The sequence below is a fragment of the Pieris brassicae genome, chromosome 6 (assembly GCF_905147105.1).
Source record: "Pieris brassicae chromosome 6, ilPieBrab1.1, whole genome shotgun sequence".
NCBI lineage: Eukaryota > Metazoa > Arthropoda > Insecta > Lepidoptera > Pieridae > Pieris > Pieris brassicae.
The window spans coordinates 13,328,916-13,349,047 of record NC_059670.1 but is presented as its reverse complement, the minus strand read 5'-3'; the positions used below and the strand labels follow the sequence as shown (position 1 = coordinate 13,349,047).

The window sequence follows — 20,132 nt, the reverse complement described above, 5'->3', positions numbered from 1 at the left end:
CATCATCATTATTTCAAATTTGTTGAATTTTAATTCAGGTCGAATGTCAGACCTAGGTGATTAGTTGTCTTTATGCAAGGGTAAATCTAAATGCCAGTTTTCTTTCATGTTCGAATACAGAGGGTATGTATAAAGTTTTATATTTATTGATGAGGCAAACATATTTTACACAAATATTTTAGTCAACGTTAACGAAAAGCTAAATTTGTTGGTAGATAGAATACATGAACTCAGGTTTAACACAGCTCCGTAAATGTAAATACTATTGATTGGGGAAACCAAAATTAATACTTTTTGTACTCATAAGCATTCATAGGTTCACTAAAAGTTCCCTAAATACTAAAATCAAGGCAATGCTTGAAAGGTGACTAGGTTATTTATTAAAAAAAATATGTAGCAGATAATCATACGTACGCAGGTCCAGTACTATAGGGACATCGCTATGTCCCGGTTGACGAGATTCTCTTCCGTGTTTTATATATACTGACTACTGTATAGTTCAGGTTTGTGTACTCAATTTCCGCACTTAGACTCATAATTGGGCCGTTATGCGTCCGGACTAATTTAGCTAGCCTAGCTCCTTCCAGAGGCACAGAAGTAAAAACAAAATTTTCACTTAAATTTCAAAACTCACATTACATACACTTACTATAAATCTCAAATAATATCTTGTCAACCTGTCCTATACTGATACAGAAAATATTATTGTGCAAAAATAGTTTAAATATAAATTTGTGTTATATAGAAATCATCAAGGTAAATACAGTTTATATTATATGTTAAAAGGAAGAGACTGGCTGCCCACAACACAGGGAAGCCAGTGCACTTTACTAATATATCCTGTTTATTGTGTAAAATAAAGCTTATCTTTCTTTCTTTCTTAAGCCTCCTGGGTACTGCACAGGCTTCACGCAGCGACCTCACTGCTCCGAGGATTTCTGCACATTGTTTAGCCACAGCCTCGCATTCCAGGACTACGTGGGTGACTGATTCCTCTGCGCTGAAACAGCCTCTGCACAAGGGGCTGTTTGTCGCGTCTAAGACAAAAATATGTTTATTAAGGAGACAATGGCCCATAATTGTCCTAATCATTGTTTTGTGATTAGTTCTACTGAAGCTAAGAAGTCGCTTTTCAGAAGCGGGTTCACTGCTGGCAGAGCCATTTTAGACTGTTTGCAGTCCGCACTTTGCGATCATCGCTGACGTTGGAGTTCAGCGGATGTCTGGTGAATCCAGGTGTATTACGGTATAAAACAATTAAAAATTTTGATATAAACAAAAAAAAATAAACAAAAAAAACATATGTATAAAATAAATAAAACAAGAAAGTATAAAAAATATAATATTATATATAAGACCTTAAAGTGCCACTAAAATACTGTGTGTGTGAGAGGTTTGTATTCATTAAAAAATAATTTGTTTACAGATCAACCGTATTCAGTCCAGATTTAACTTTTTCAGTCGCAACTCTTTTATAAAAATAAAACGGAATATTGTATTGGGAAATTGAAATATTTAGCTTTTACAAACACTGCCTGGTTTGGACAGCTATCACCGAATATTTGAAACAGTTGGTATCTTAAACGATATTATTCATTTTAGTTCATAAAATGATGGTCAAAGATTACCAATATTCAACAACTTATTTGGACCAAACTATATGACATAATAAAACAAAAATTAAATTATTATTGTAAGCTACAGGAATATTTGTATTGATTTTTTTATTACTTTCAGAATTAGAAGGTAAAACAAATCAGTGTAATCAGTGGAGGTCATGTGTTCGATACCCGGTGAAAAGGTTTTTGTTTCGAGTTGGTAATCACATAGGGCTGTTGAAATATTTGCGTTAAAACAAATCAAACTGATAAGTAGTAAGATACACCTTGCTTTATATAATCTATAATCTATCTATCATCTAAATTAAAGTATAATGCTAAATATAATTGTTATATATTTTTATTTCTATTATTTTTTACGTAATCCAACAGCTTACATAAATTATATATTAAAAAAAACTAAAGATATAGCCAACGATGGAATATATAAGACGAGTATATAAACAAGGGGTTCAAATATTTACAAAAGGAAAAAAACAATAAAAAATATTGAATATATAATAATTTAATATATTTCAGTAATATGTTTTTAATATGAAGTCTGCATTCTATTATAATATGTTGTTTTTAAGACCCAAAATTACAAATTACACTCACTCCCTGACATGCTCACACACACTCATTCATGTACTCAGATGTGTTGAAAACAGTTTGAAAAACAAAACAATTAAAAAAAGATGTTCAATTATATAATTTTTTATGGAATTTACTATTAAGTTTGTTATGGAAGAGCAAGATACAGTTATTCTTTTACTTAAAAGGGTTCCCACATCTTACACATTCAATTGTTGCCAAATGAATAAACACATTTTTACTATTATTTATTTAATATCTTAATTTAAAAATTTATAGTGTAAGTAATTCATAATAAATAAATAAATCAATGGCGCTACAACCGTTTTAGGGCTTCAGATTTCTGTATCTGTTTCATGATCATTTGTGAATCTAACAGGCAAGCATGTGAGCCTTCTGTGCCTGATGCACGCCGTCAACTTTTTGGGTCTAAGGCAAGCCGGTTTCCTCACGATGTTTTCCTTCATCCATCCGTTCGAGCGGATTTGAAATTAAAGTAATTAATAATATATAATAGAAACACAATAGATATTCTTGCGGTTTAATAAAATCAATTAAGTTTTATAATTAAGTTTAGTGGTTGCTTTTCATAGTGCAGATCGTTTATATTAATTACTTTAATACAAATCTCAATTATATCAAAAACCTCTCGGTAACTTAGCGCTTTATCCTGTGGCCACTGATTCAACATTTCACGTCCAAATGCCATTGAATTTGTGATGTGTTCAAAACTTAAAGTGTTTTTTGTAAATATTGGGAGCCGTTTAAATCATTTATTTTATTATGTTACGTATTGATGCATTTAGATGATGAAGCAAGCCTGCCTAAAAGATGCGGTCTGCTATTTTCTAAAGAGTTTCTATTTATATTACTATTATAGAGGAAAGATTTATGTAGTTTTTTAAAGGAAGTGAAAATGCGATTTTGCAGGCCCGCCCTTAGTGTATTTCATACTTGACGTGGAGACTGTGTGACGTCTATCCAGCGCTCTCGGCTATTCATATTGGTAGCAAGGTCCTGCCCATTAAAACACCACATTTCCACACGGATCCCCCAAAGGACGTGGGTGTCAATATTTGAATGTTAATTAGGCCTGAATATTTGTTATCGGTTTTGTCAGTCCATCACTTATGTGCAAAAGCAATGGGCTGACAACATAATAGAAATTCTTGCGGTAAAATGGATGGAAGCAGCAACGAATAGATTGAAATGGAATGTTTTGGAGGAGGCCTTTACCAAAAAAAGATCTATATTAAAGTAAACAATATGGCGCGTTTGTAAAAGTGTTATGTAGAAATGATTATGTCTTTTACCGTTACAATGTCAAATGGAATAGCTGCCCACGGCACAGGGAATCCGAGTGTGGTCCCAGGCACAGGGATTCCACACTAGTACATTTTATTTTTAACTAAATATGCCCTTTTATTACGTATAATAAAGTTTTTGGAGTTATAATTATTTTGGTGCGTTAGAGAAAAATTATGAGAGTAATTTTTTTTAACCGACATTCTTACACCGTCACAAAAAACCGACACCCTGATGAAAGCTATAGGCAACATTTTAAGTTTTTGTGATTTTTTAATAAACTTTATGTAACTAGATGATGCGTTATATTAAAACTTTCAATGTATTAAACACCTTTTGTCTATTATTAGTGTCGGTTTTTCTACAAATGTAGAATAAAAAAATTTAAAAGACTTTTATCTAGTTACGCCACAGAAGTATAACTTCTAACGCGTATATAACATAACACACACGTTGTGTTTCTTTCTTTCTTTCTTCCAATAATAACAATCCTGGACGATAATTAAATTAAATAACTTATAACCTCCTTATACTGACAAACCTCACATTTGAAATGTTAATTTTATTGTACATAGTATAAAATTAAACTGGTTTAAATAAATAAATACACCAGTGGCTATATTTATATCCAATATTCAAAAAAGTAAATGTCTGATCTTGATTTTTTTTTTTGAGAATATCTTTGAGTTTATTATGCGGAATAACTTTTATGTGGTTCATCACGTGTATCTTAAAACTTTGGCTGGATACGCCCTTCATGTTTTTTTTTCACAATTTGTGTCTTAGTGGTGCTGGCCTAGTGGCTTCAGCGTGCGACTATCATCCCTAAGGCCGTGTTTCAATCCCCGGCTGTGCCCCAATGGACTTTCTATGTGCGGATTTAACATTCGCTCAAACGGTGAAGGAAAAGTTGACGGCGTTTGTCAGGCACTAGAGGCTGATCACCTACTTGGCTATTACCAAATGATCATGAAACAGGTACAAAAATCTGAGGCCCAAATCAAAAAGGTGTTTTAGTCAAATCGTGAGTCAAATATAATTTTTAGTTAAATTAAAATTTTCTGTGAAAACAATTCATAGGATGGTGTTCGATAACAGGTGACAGCGCGCAGACGATTGCAATGATTGAAATAAGACCGCTAAAAACGCGTCACAATTTATGAATACAGCAGACATTTTTAAAGTGATTTAAAAAGCAATCTGAGAGAGCTCTCAGGACGTGTAATCAGAAACCTTGTAAATATTTGATTTACAGCTAAATGACGTCTACCGCAGCTTCGTATTAACTTAATGATATTTCAGAAATGCCTAAATTATGAAAAACACATATCTTCGTACAATATTCAAACTGGTCGAATAAATTTTGATCAATTATGTGTTGTATATAGGACCTTTGTGTAATAATTGTAGTACACAATTTATATATTCTTTTTTGGATATCGACACTAGGAGTTTTTCAAAACAATATAAATAAAAAAAACCCTAAAAAGCACTACAACCTTTTTAGGTCTGGGCCGCAGATATCTGTATCTGTTTCATGATCATTTGTCAATCTAATAGTCAAGTAGGTGATCGGCCTCCTGTGCCTGACGTTTTTTGGGACTAAGGCAAGCGGTTTCCTCACGATGTTTCCCTTCACCGATCGAGCGAATGTTAAATGCGCACATAGATAGAAAGTGTGCACAACTGGGGATCGAACTTATGACATCAGGGATGAGGGTGGCACGCTGAAGCTTGAAGCCTGAATTAGTATAAGTATGAATAATACAAAGCGAAACATTATCCTTCATCATTAAAAGCCTCAAAAGCCCGCAAAACTTTCGATTCGTAATTCATGAAATCATTTAAAACTTTCCGTCAAACTTAAATCGACTTGCCTTGTACCACGTAGCCAACTTCTATTGCTCTCCTAAAGTTTTATTTGACCTAAAAGAAGTTTTATACTAATACAAATACGGTTGATATTATTGTGATGTATATTTTGGTGAGACTGTATTATTGTGTGGGCCATGTTCTGTTCTGGCAGGATTTAGCGAGTAATGATTTGTAAAACCACTATGCATTAGTAAAATTGACTGTACATTTGACGAAGATTTATGGAAAATTTGTTACAGTTACAGTTACATCCAAAACCTGTATAATCAAAAATTTAAACATTTATACACTTGGAATGAAAGTTTAATAATTACATTAATTAATAGTTACAACTAGGAAAACAAATTGATTCTAATTTGACAAAATTTTAATTTATTTTAATGGCTATTGATATATTATATTATTAGATTTGAGATATACATAATAATTATATTAAAACTATTTTTTTTGTTATATAAAAATAGTAACAGATTCGCTTATACTATATTACCTCGCTGATAAGCTATAGCAATATTAAACGCTGTTCTGAAATTAATATAAAATATTTAGACAACATCTGGGTATATACACTGCAGCATGTACGAGTAATGCAGCGTGTAAAATCATTAATTTTAAAAGAATTATTTTAGTTACTTTTATTGACGGTTATTTACGGTTATAATAACTTGTATATAATGTTTCTGCCAGTCCAGGGAAAGAGCTTTCAAATCAACATCAGACGAAAATCTAGAATTGTTTAGCAATCGTAGCAAGAATCGTAGCTTCGTAGAGTCAACCCTCTACGCCAGTGACGCGCGAACCGTTGTATACGGTGGTTGTGTTTCTGACGACTACTGTACGCGGGAAAAGTGTTATCTCGATCGTCTAATAGTTTAATTTGTGTTAATTTGGAATGATTCTTATAGATAAAGTTAATTTGGGTAAGTAGTGTATTATTTATGTAATTATTTGTTTAGATATTTTGACTTTGACAACGATTTATACTAGAAAAATTTAAACATATCTTAGTATTATTATACAAACTAATTAAAGGACAATATTGAAACAGAAAACCATGCTGTAGACAATGATAACTTTCTCTTCCGTTTCGATTTTATCCATGACCTCAATAATATTAAACACTAAACTTTTAATTTCTACCATGCATTTGTGTGTATGCGTAACTAATTTAAACAATACATTTATTACTGTTATTATTGCAAATAATTATCTTTCAGAGGATAATTAAACCTTATACAACCAGTACTGTTAAGTCTAAAGCGCTTGAATTTAATGTCTAAAGTATCGAGACAAAGGCAGCAGATTGGATAATTGTGATGACGACTTTATAGATTGGCAGAACTTCAGCTTTAGCAAATGTTAAACAATCTCTGGTGATTAGAATTTAGTCAAATCTTCATGAGATAAACATAGAATAGTAATTGATAATAAAATAGATGTCTACCGATTCAATGGCGTGGAATAAGTGATACCTGTATCTTTTATTCCATAAGAAACATATTTCTTTTTATTAATTAACCAACTAATGATGTTATTTTAAGCGTGGAAGCATTATTAAACTCTTTATTTCTAAAGTTGGAATATCGCACTTGCATGACCGATAATATGTTAAAACAAATGAAATTATACATTTTCCTAGAATACACGTTCAATAGAGCCTTTTCTTAGTAAAATGATTTATATTGCACTCCAGGGATTTCCAGGAATAATACTATTTTGATGAAATTGCTATTGTGTGCCATTTGTATAAAATTATTGGAATACAATTCTTGTTATATATATATATATTAATATAGTACGAGTAATATAGACAAAAGATATTCAAATACTTGGAAACTTCCAATCTCCAACATATTTCTAATTGGCTTTATTCTTTCTCTCTCCACAGAGAAGTCTTCCACAGTGTGGTTTACAAGACACTTTCCTTTACGAAAAAGCGAACTCTGAAATCGACTCCCGGTAGGACTTCCCTGAGAGGTAGGCCTCCAATTGTTCAAAGTAAAATTATGCTCTTCCGTAAAATGCCGGCAACTCACCCACTAAAAATGGGTTTCTATAGGCTGCGATGACTGCCCTTTTTGGGCGTCCCTCAGCCTTGTTTGCCCCCCATTTCTATAAAAAAACAATTTTGAACTAATTTTACTAACGAGTTCTTAGATTATAATATTTAATTATAAGGGGAGCATATCAGAAATTGCATTTTTGAGACAGTTTTTTCCACGCACCAGCACTATATGAAGTGTTTCCAATTCGACTTAGGATGAAGAAAAGAGCGTACGAACTCCTAAAAAGTCGGCAATGCACTCCCGAGCCCTCTGGCATTGAGAGTGTCCATGGGCGGCGGTATCAGTTAACATCAGATGAGCCTCGTGTTCTATAATAAATAGAATGACATATTGCATATAAGCAGTTAACTAACGGTAACTATAGTTCTACTTATCATTACAATTATACTAAATTACGATATTGGTTTCGATTGGTCCGATGCATCAATTAAGCTTTTGTGGCGCTGATTGAACCTTAATTTAGTATTGTCTTACGTTTTAAGATGGACGTATTAAAGCGCTGTAATCTGCTTGAATTAAACGATCGTATAATATATCAAATTTGACATTTCAAACAAGACTTCGCTGTTTAATGTGATAAAACGAGAATCGCCCCGGTCTTTTTTCTGTGGATAATTTAGTAGTATTATATTCTGCGGCATTAGTTACTGTAGCAACCGATTGTATTATCTCAAAACAATGAACAATTTTAGCGACGGTAATGTATTTCTGTCAAATTTCTGACAAGGGTTTGACAATGTACATTATAAGTACGTGTCGTCTTTAATTACATCACAAAACGAAAAGCGAAAGATAATTTGTGTATTATGTTAATAAATGTATAGAAATATACGAAATAATGATATTTATTTATTAAAATTCAATCCAAAAATTAATAAAAATAAAAGAGTTTTATTTTTATTTTAGACTAAGCTCATCAAAGATTGGTACTTCTTTTAATTGACAGATAATTTGTTATTATTTACTTAGGCTACCAGTATAAATATTGTTATAGAGTAGTTTTGGCCTAGTGGCTTTGGGCTGCGACTCTCATCTCTGAGGTCGAATAGGTTCTATCCCCGGCTAATAAACAACTGGCTTTCTCTATATGTGGGCATTTAGCATTCGCTCGAACGGTGAAGGAAATAAAACATAGTAAGGAAATCGGCTTGCCACTGACGCAAAATGTCGATGGCGTATGTCAGGCACAGGAGTCTGATTACCACCTATAGGCACGTAGAGGAGTAGATTGACAAATCATCATGTATCAGATACCGAAATCTGAGGCCCAGACTTTAAAAGCTTGTAGCTACACTCTTTTTTTTACTCACTTACTATCTTAAACTAAAGTTTATTACTGATTAAAAGAAAATCTTATATTCGTCTCTCAGTCTTCCAAACCTGATCAGAACTGAGACGATTTACTTAAGTAGCGGAATTATATGCAGAATTTGCGACTGCTGGTGTAATATAATAATAAATATGCTTTATCTTTACACATAATTCTACTGTGCATCCATACGATGTCACTGAACTCTTTAATGGTTGGACCGATTTGAAATAATTTTTGTGGTGAAGCTTCTTTATAAGCGTTGGAAAAAAAATTGCCGTCACATTTTTCGGTTACGCGTCACATTTTTCCGTTACACGTTTTATCGTCGCTACCACGGTAGATTCGAAGAGATTCGAAGCCATTGATAACAAAAATATGTAATAACGATAACAATTAATAATATACAATAATAACGGTAAAATGAAATAATTATATTATTTATAATCAAATCGTAACATTAATAATGTCCATTTTATGAAGTGTATTTCAAATCTGCGACAGACTTTAAATATGTCAAAATGTGACACTCTATCTGTCAAAACAAATGACAAGGGTGGACATTTTATGAGATGTGCTCTTTTATTATTTCACTACATCTTCACTGAGATAGGTTGACGTTGATTAAAGTAGGAAGAATGGATTGAAAAGAAATTTTATTGGACCGAAAGTAATCGCAAAGTGAGAATGGCAATACTTTGTAATACTGGGCATAATGCGCCACGATATTTCTATCATAAGATGAATTTGCTTTGATGATAGCAACATTGTATTATTGTCTTTTATTATGTTTAATATATTTTAGTATATTAAGATTTCTTCAACAACATAATCGCGAATATACAATTTCATTAAAATACAATTGCGATCAAAATTTACGTTACCTTCAGAAATAAATGTAGATCAAATATGTGTATGTGGATTAAAATAAAAAAAAACACATTTGGTTTAGTGTGGACTTTAAGACCAGATCTTGGTATTTTTATAACAAGTACTGTTGATTAGTACCACAGTCCTTAACTAGGGTCCAGTGGCTTTGTAAGTAACACCCTTGAATCATCGAGGCGCACATTACATTCCATTTCGTGACTTTCATGGCTAAACGGTAATGCCAGCCGTCGGCTAGGACTACAATAAGTCATAAGACTACGATCAATATAACGCGAATAAAACCGTAAGGCACAACTAGTGTTAGATATAAAAACAAGATAAAACAAATATAATAAGCGAGGAATGAGAATTCTATAATTTATCCAACGCTATCGGCTTATGGAGACAATATTAAAACCAGCTTCAATAAATCATGTTCCGTACGCTCTTAGCGCCAATAATTTCCCCAGAGGCAAACGACCAGTTTATATTGACCCCCCCGATACTAACACAGTTTATCTTGTATATTTTAAAGTCTACACTTGTTTGAACATCTTTATTGATAAGAATAGATCCTTATTTATAAAAAAATATTAAGAAATACTTAAGTTGTTGTTGTTGTAAATATTGTTTGTTCTAGTGGGATACTTCCTCACCGACTAATAAAAAAATACCTTTCATGTATGGGACTAACTAACTTTTCATGTAGTTCTATCGGACTAACTTTTCATGTATGGGATTAAGAGTAATTAGGATTGATATCCTTATGCCTCTATATCCTACAGCAACCATAATAGAGCATAATTTATCTCAGAAACTAAAATATAAACAAATAAGTATGAAATATAGTAAGAAATCATTAACTCTAAAAGTCATGCGTTCAAATCACGGCCACTAATGGGCTCCACTCTTACGGTGAAGGAAAACATCGAGAGCAAATATACCTTAGATGTTAAAGTCAATGGCGTGATTAGGCAAATAAAGCTGACCACTTACTTGTCAGTTAAAAGATCGTGATCATGATATACATATACATATCTAAGCCAAGACTTACATGTTATTCAACACGACATAGTTTTAAAAGTATAGCAATGTTATTGACACAAATTATAGACGTCGGTTGTCTAGCGGACCCGACAGCTGTTTTTCGGCAAACTAAAATAATATTTGGACGGCTCAGACTGGGAATCGAACCCAGATCGTGTGCGCACCAAGAGTTCTCCTAGTTAAACTACCCGAGACTCGTTGTTTAGTTGTAGTATAGATATATAACCTAGATAGCGCCTGTAGTGCAATCTGTCATGCTGATTTGGGAATCTAAACCATCCAGGGCGCCACCCAAACGCATACAAGAAATGTGCGCGTGTACTTGTACACACGTAAGAAGTGAAACGTCTATATGCCCTTTTTTCCACAAAGATTTTCTATATGCAACTTTATCCACAGAAATTGGTTAGATAAAGTTAAATTGGATAAAGTTAAAAAAAACGCTTTTATTATCATAGACATGAATACCAATAATACTATTGGTATTCATGTCTATAATGTATGTATGTATATGTATAATTATTTCATGTCACATTATTACTACTGAGATTATTACAGGAATTCATTAACTGTAATAGAATTATTCCTTGCATTGTTATCGTTATTATATATTTTTGTTATTAATGGCTTCAAATCTCTTCGAATCAACCGTGGTAGGGACAAGAAAAAGAAGACGTAACGGCAAAATGTGACGCGTAACTGAAACAATGTAACGGTAACTTTTTACAACGCCGATAAAGAAGTTTCACTTCAAAAACTCTTTCAAATCGGTCCAACCGTTTAAGAGGGGTTCAGTGACATCGTATGCATGACATGCACATTGCACATTGTGCAGTAGAATTATATGTAAAGATAAAGCATATTTATAATGCGAAAAAGAAATCTTTACTTAAAGTAATACTCGGACCACAGCTCTTCTTAAATTGGTTAGTATAAGTGCTTTATATGTGTGAAAAGGCAATAAGTTTTGTTTTTATAAACTTTCCTACATAAAGATGTTTACGCAATATTTATGAGGGGCGATGTTATTAAATAGACCGTTAACAAAGTTTTGAAATATTTTCCTTAAAACTGAGGTCTCGTGAATCATTACAAGACCATTTTTGTGTTTATAACTTAGACTAACAGGCTCAATTTATACTGAGCAGTGTTATAAAGAATCTCATGGGACAATGTTTATAAATTAGGATTATTCTAAACAGCGAAATAACTCCGTATCATCAGGCTCATGCATTACATTCATATCTTTACGTATATATATAATTCGAATGTACGTGTGACTATCACTGAAATCCTCTTAAACGGCTGGACCGATTTGTATTATTTTTTTGTATGCGTTTGTGTGGCGCTCTGTATAGCTTAGACTACAAACCAGCCCGGCAGATGGCGCCGGAGTCGGTACTTTATTCTTTGTTTAATAACCTAATCTCTTGAAGTATCGTGCAGGGCAACGTCTGTCGATTCAAATATTTATGTATAATTGGTATTAAATAATTACTATTTTGTAAGTCAAATTAAATTATTGACCGTCGTCAACCGATAAGTATTATTATAATAAAAAATTCAGTCTTTAAAGTTGTTGTAAATATTGTTTGTTCTAGTGGGATACTTCCTCGCCGACTAATAAAAAAATACCTTTCTCTAAACTATGCCCAGCATATTTGAATTGTTTTTTTTCATACGATAATATGTAAAAGTCTTTAAAGTGTTGAAGGTAAAATATAGGCTGGTTTTGCAAAGAAAATATCTTAAAAGCATTATAAAATATCGCGTTAAACATAATCTTAGTATAAAGGGCCAAGAATCACCTCTACCTTAAATCTCGTTTCTGAATTGACGTCAACATATATTTTTAACTGTAAACAGCTGTATCGATTCTAATTGAACAATTGTGTGTGTTAAGTAAATTCAAGAAATGTTTAGATTTCTCAAATAAGACAACGTCTTTTGGATCATCAGATTTTTTGCTGAAATATACTGTGTGTGTGTTACCAGCGCCTTAATTTTAGGCTTATATTGCCTTTGATGGGGTCCGTGAACGTGACATAAGTTACGTAGACTATGTCAGCAGCAGACATGGCGAGAACAACAGAAAAGTGGAGTAATAAAGTACTTAACTGTTGCCCAAGGTACAATAATGCTGAAAAGGATAACCATTTAGAAGACCAAATGAAAGAAACGGCAAATGGTACATGGCGGAGAGTGACAAAATACAGACAGGAATGGCAAGATTTTGAGAAAGCTGGAGGAAGCGAGGAAGCACACAGATTTATAAAAAGAATGAGAAGTTAGAAATATAAATGTGTTTAAGCGTATCTGAAATTAAAGGATATTATTATTATGACAGCTTGTGGTCTACATCTATTATTTGACAGACATTAAGCCCATCATTATGTCATCGGAGGTGCAAATCGGTTGGCTAACCTTTGTATTTGATAAAACAATAAATTCCGCCCATTTCGGAAAGGTTTTATTATTTGTATCCCATGATATAACTGGCCAATTAGCTACATGGTATGCCTGGGGAATAACGGCTTAAATAACATGAATGATATTTTAGCTATGCCCAGGTAGTCCAATATTATTGTAGTTCGTCCGTGGGAAGATTAAAATTGAATTCGAATTTCGAACTAGGTTTTCTTACATCATTGTTCATTAATAATCAGATATAAGCAATTAGATGATCAGCTCACTGCAAAACACAGTTTGTTTGCTTGCTTTGGAGGAGTCGCATGACGCTTTAGGTGTTTTTTGCAACTTATCCAAAGTTACTAGTTGATGAAAGGGCCTGGTACTCATGCTAAACAGGCTACTTTTAATTAATTTGCAATGTTTGTTTTAAAATAAATGTGGTTTGATGATTTGCTATTTTAAAAGAGGACCGAGAGTTTTTTTGCGCCGGCTTTTTTTCTGGGCCAACATCCTCTGTCTTCTTTGCCGATGAGAAGGGATGTCTACTGATTCAAATATAATAACGTGGAATAAGTGATATCTGTATCTTATGCCCATGGACACTCTTACACACTTTAAGAATTGGTACGGTCTTTTTTTTGAAGGACCCTAATTGATTCGAAAATACTTCAGTGTACTCCATGTGGGGCCGAATTTGCGAGTTGCAAGCGGTGGCCCGTAAGTATCGTCTCGTTTTGCTGAGCACATCAAGCAATGTTAAAGTAAAAAAACATTTATTCATATAGATACCACTATGTACACTTATAAACCTAAAAAAATAAATATACAATTAATGCTTCTAATTTCACATTTACTGCCACTCTTTTTAATCGCCAAGTTTTGATTTTGTATTACCCAATGTTTGTAAGGAGCTGCAACCATTACACCATGTGATGTGATTACACGATGTGACATCTGAAGTAATAATAAAATAAATTAAAAACAAAGATTTGACTCTGATTGTCAAAGATCCTCTATCAGACGGAGGCATGGTGAAATAGGACCACGCACTTACATTCTCGTGGGTCTACACGCAAGCTTCTTATAGACTAATTTAGCCTTTCCTTCCAAATGACCCCGAACATCATTCGACATGTCAACGCAAAGTATTCCGATGCTAGCTAAGGAGAGTGTCTTTGAAAAGAGGAGTAACGTAAAACATTCCTATTTGACACATATTCACGAGGCGAGTCATTTGTGTTATATTGTTTAACAATATTTTGGATCAAAAAACACGAATAGGACAAAGTGCGGTCTAGTGCTTACGATAAGTTTTAATCAAAAATCCAGTTGTAACATATTTACAAGCTCGATTTCGGTAGTAAACAGTTTGCCATAATGAAAACGCAATTTCGCTTGAGTAATTAATGCTTCCACGGGGAAAACAAGCATTGAATTCTTTCCTGCTAATTAGTTCTTGTTGGTGAACGTTATGTACTTGATGAGGTTTGGGGCCTTTTTATATATTCATTTATAAAGTTGCGTTTATATATAGGCCGTTGATATTGCAGTCGTTATTATATATAGTATTCAAGGCAAATTTAGAAACAGTTTTGGTAATGTTTTTAGTATATAGGTCCAGCTTCGTTGCGCCTTAATAAGATTTTTTTACTTGTTACCCTTTTAGTTGCTTCATAGATTATGAAGCATTTTTCTATGCTAACTCCATAGAGACTATTTGCTTTTACGAAAGAAACAACTGAGTACCTAAATTAAAATTATATTTATCCAATATTTCTCTCCATAAAAACCTTCCTCAGAAAAAGCAATATTTGCGATTCATTTTTATTCATATAGATGTCATAAAAATTAAATCAAACCAATTCCTCGGTTGTATTTAAAGGCCCCGCCTATCTCTTTTCATCATAGCGTAAATATATTTACTGTAAGAGACAAAAGAGTACTTAATTAAAACGGTGCAGTAACACTAATCAAGTTTTATGAATAAGGGCGATAATCTTTTATTTAGTATTACATAATATTAGATCACGCCAGAGCTAAATTTTTTTTAAACTTACCACGAATACTAAATTAAAAGTGTTATAAAAACAGTAATAAGTTCGTGTTCATTCGCTTAAAAAATTGAGTGTGACTATCGGTTTTATCTACGAAAACTTGTGGTGTACAAATGGATTTATCTTTCTATGTGTGCAATAAACACGCAGAGGTTGTTTTTATGATGAAGGGAAATAGTATCTAAGGGTATCGGTAATGGTTGTTGGCAATGTCCTACCTTACTTAGGCAGTCTAGCTCCTCCCAGAATCACAGAAGTTTCCTGGCCACTTCGCAGGCTTCACGGAGCGATTTCACTGCTCCGAGGATTTTTGTACCTTGGTTAGCCACAGCTAAGTCCAAGTCTACGTGTGTGACTGATTCCTGCGCTGAAACAGCCTCTGTACATGGGCCTATCTGTTGCGCTTAGTACAAATAGATGTTAATTAAGGAGATAGTGGCACTTAATTTCAACCCACTTCATTTCAACTTCCTTCCCCTCGATAATGATGCTTCATGTCGTTGTTTTGGGCGGCCACGTTTCCTTTTGCCTTGAGGATTCCAGTCGAGGGCTGGCTTGCCAATGTAACTTGGATTTCTCCGGAGTATAAGAAACAAAAGAATAGCTATAATAAAGTATTACACATAAATCAAAATATTATTTTAATCTAACCTGAAAATAATAATCCTTTTAAAAAAACAACACAAATATAAACAGTTATTGTGGATTATTATGCCTATCAACAAACCACATCAAATATTTACTAAAGAATCGAAGCGTTAAAGATCAAATCCAAAAACATTCACAACTTCGACGCGATTGAATTGATTCCCAACCGCACTTGTCCCGAATATCAATCGGAAAATGATCGAAAAAACAAGTCGATTCTGCAACATGTTTTGACCTAAATGTGTCGGAAGGCAACGTCAACAAAACGCTTAAATTTTTAAAATTCAATTTGTGTGCTAACCGGAGTGTTGCTTGAAATTTTAACATACTCACTGCTAATCTAAAAACTTTTTGAAATCACTATTGTATGAATTTTTAATGTTTCAAAAAGGGGGTTGTATAGTTAGAGATTAATGTTTTTTGTTTTTATTTGTTGACGCAATGATAAGTATGTTAGATTTTTTTTTTAATTAAGTGACGTTTGCCTAATAAATACGTTCAGCCATCAACAATGACAGTACTATAGTTTTACGAAGTTTTGCAAGTGTGTACAATACTTATGTTTAAGTTTATATTACAAATATCTTAAAATATTTAAGTTATGTGTGCGTCAGCTAACAAACCGACTGCTAAAATCACTGGAGTAGTCACCACGATAAAAACTTTGTAAATTTATCTATAAGAATATTATAAAGAGGAAAGATATATGCAGATTAGTAGTGATAGATGTATATTATCGTGTTTGTAGCTCAAAACTACTGTACGGATTTGAAAAATGCTTTCCCGACTAGGATCTGATTTATTTAATTTACACACAAATATAGAGTATTTCCAATATTCTTACATCTCATAATAAGCATAATTAAAAACGGATAGATAGAAAACTTAAACAAATTGTAAAAGTTTCGTCCCAGTGGCAGCGTAGCTTTAATGCTGGCATTTCCTCGGTGTATTGCGATACTATTATATTATCTATTTGTTATAAAAATAATTAACCGTACGAAGCTGGCAATGGCTGCTAGGATTTAATCTACGAAAATTTATATGATATTGACTACTTTGAATACTTGTTTATTTCTTTGTGTTTTTCATGAACATCCCTCCGACAGTAAGCTAGAGATGTCGATGTACAGTAAAATAAATAGACCGAACCATAAACACAATAATAAAACCACAGGCTCTATCCGAATACGATCAGCGGCTCATGAATAAATTTGCAAGAGTTTTCCGACTGATAACGCTCTGTAATGTCTTTGGCTGACAGTCGGGTGGCTGCGATTTATGTAAAACTAGGACAAACGATAAGTTTCGCGAAAGTTTTAAAGAATGATAAATTTCAGAAACACAATGGAATTGGAGTTTTGAGAAAAAATATATGAACAATGTTAGGATTGCTTTTCGAGTTGAGTTCTTTAGTTTAGGGATAATTAGGGATTATTCTGTAAATTAGTAAAAAGCTCTAATTGAACGAAGGATAACGATAAAAGCAGAATTGTTTCCACTCAATTACAGTTTACCGGCTTATACATAAAGTTAAAAATGTGGTCCGCCTTCGGTACCTGGCACACATCGTTGACTTTTTGAGTCATGCAGTTACGGCGTGTCGGTTTCCTCATGTTGCAAATAGGAAGAGAAGTCCATTGTTGCACCGCCGTTATTAAAACCCACGACCTTAGGGTTGAGTGTCGTACACACTGCGCTCAGACTTTATTATTTACTCAGATAATATTTTATTAAATCTTATTTTTAGTAACGTTTTTGCAACATCGTAATTATTTCCATTAAAATCATTTCAACAGGCGCTTTGTTTTGTTAATTTTTAGTCAAATAAATATTATTACAACACTGTTTCGTTGTTTTAGTTACCTTCTCCTATTCCAGTTACTTCCTGTTCACCCCACAGAGAGGTCATTTCATAAGCCTGTGGCGGGCTGAGGTCGTTTAGTGGCTAGTAAATATCATGGTCACCCTTTGGGAGAACAGTAGGCGATTAGGGCCTATTGACCTCGGCTGGTGAAGCCCCTGAATTATTAAGTTTTTAGTTTCCTTATCTTTTGCTTAGATACTGAGTGAAAATGTAAAATAAAAAGAAATTTGTATTCAAAGAGCGGAAATGGGTTTTTTGTTGAAGAATATTTTGGAGAAATATTTTGTACATTATTTATCCTTTGGTACTTTTTCATAATTCTGATAATATGAAAGCTAAATTAGGCTACCAATCGAATCACGGTCGTGCATTCGATCAGGGCTGTCCACCGGTCCACAGTAAACTTAATATGTGCGCATTTAACGCTCGTTGGGTAAAAGCGAACGGAGAAGACTGCCGGAGGCCTTGGCCTGCGGATGAGGAGCTGGTACTAGATATAGTATCAAGAGACGAGATACAATAAGGCCCAATATTGTAAATACTCTATTATCCAAAAAGGCTTCTTATTTATTTAGTTTTAATAATATTATCTAATTAGTTAAAGGAGAATATCGTGAAGAAAGCAGTAGCCAAAAATTGACCGCTTATATCATGTCGTAATGTTCAAGACATCTGAAATCAAGACCAAGGGAGGGTAAATGTTTTGTCTCACGTCTTGTTACTTTGTAAATGAACGTTACAAAATATTTTTCAACAAATTAGTACCACAGTTCTACTATGGTTTCGTCTTTAATACAAATTTTCAAATTTCAAAAGCCCAGAGGCGTATTATTCCTCTTTTCTTTCTAAGTTTTTTTAAGCTTTCTGTCCCAAATAATAAAAATGTTATTTAAGCCTTTTTTAATTATTCGTCTCGTCCTCAATATACTTAGTCATATTATTAGGTCACCAGCTTACTTTTAAGTGTTTAATATAAACCGAACTTATTCGTTGCTTACATATACAATTATTCTCGCTTGCCAAAGAAAACTTTTATTGGTACATTTAAAATATTTTAATTGATAGACTGGAAATATAAGTAAAAAGATCTTCACTGCATTACAAAATCAAAAAGGCAGGACATGAAGCCACAGCCAGTGGTGATCATCATTATCCATTTAAGGGTATCCTTTTTTCTTGAAGGACCCTAAGACAAATAGGTTCGGAAATACTTTAGTGGTTAGCTGGTTCCACATGGTGGTGGTACGCGGCAAAAACTGCTTAAATAATGCTCAGTTGTGAAATGACGGACGTCGAAGTGATACAGGTGGAATTTCGTATTCCTCCTCGGTGACCCACTATGAAACACAGCTGCAGGTATTATTTAAAAAAAACTTCAATATTGACTTAGGAACGCAATAGAAAAGTCCAGTAGAGTTACAGCCATGCTCTCAAATTTCTGTATTTATTTCATTCCTTCTATACTTGACAGAATCTTCAATTGTTTTATGCATTAATTATTCTTGTCCTTTCAGGTGTAGACATCTAAAATGAAAGCTGCAAGCGTCGTGGTTCTATTAGCTGTTCTTCAGAATAGTAAGTATTTCTTAATAATTAATTTGCTTCATTGGTTACACTCTGTAGCAATGAAATAATTTTTTTATTACTACATCGGGTATGAATCATCAATATGTACAGTTATGTATTTAAAATTATTGGGTGATGTTTGCTTGTTGAATTTCGAAACGGGTATGTATGATAGTTAAGCTTTCAACCTATTTAAAATACTCTCAGAGAATGTGGCTTTTAAATGGGATATAATAAGGTTCTAACATGATTGTCACACAATACCTATACAATAATACATGTTACCTCTGACCCTACCTATTAAGAAAAACCCAAACATTCATACGGAGGATTCGCAGAGCTTACGTATCTAATTTGTCAAATTTTTGTTAAATATGTAAATCAACGAAAATTAATGAACGTGGAAAAGTCAAGCCAATTCCGTACAATGCCAGGGCAACCACTAGTTAATAAGACAAACCTTTTTTTAAATAAGTATAAAATTTATGTGGAGACGAATTATAATTCCGTTCAAATAACTTGAGTTTGAAACATATCTTATATAACTTGTAATATCTCAAAACCCTAAAGTAGCGCGAGCGAAAATAAAACTAATTAGAAAAAATATTCTACTCCATCTAGAACAAAGGACAAGAGTTCATTAACCCACCCTAAGTATATAAAACTTATAAAAGTCCTAGCATTTAAATGTTCTTTAAACTTATTACGTACAAAACTTTTTTTAAACAGCCTCAAAGAATGAAAAGCTTTAAATATCGGGTTGGAAAAATCCTTGAAGATGTCTCAGTTTTTAATGAATAGGAATTGCAACTGAATTTCTGCATAATACTTAGTTTAACTTTCAGCGGGAATTAGCCTAATTATAAAGGGAAAAAATAATACTTCCTATCTTTACTATCAGGGTTTTGAATGAGAATTACT

The 20,132-nt window shown here is 33.2% G+C and overlaps 1 protein-coding gene across 1 annotated transcript in view; it reads left to right on the top strand.

The window, feature by feature from the left end:
* Positions 1-7,307: 7,307 nt before the first annotated feature.
* LOC123710957 (Down syndrome cell adhesion molecule-like protein 1) overlaps positions 7,308-20,132 on the top strand; it is a 120,966-nt gene continuing 108,141 nt past the window's right edge. Inside the window, exons 1-2 of the mRNA XM_045663301.1 lie at positions 7,308-7,349; positions 19,160-19,220. Coding sequence (XP_045519257.1) covers positions 19,175-19,220 — 46 coding nt within the window. The 5' untranslated portion in view covers positions 7,308-7,349; positions 19,160-19,174. The remainder of the gene's footprint in view (positions 7,350-19,159; positions 19,221-20,132) is intronic.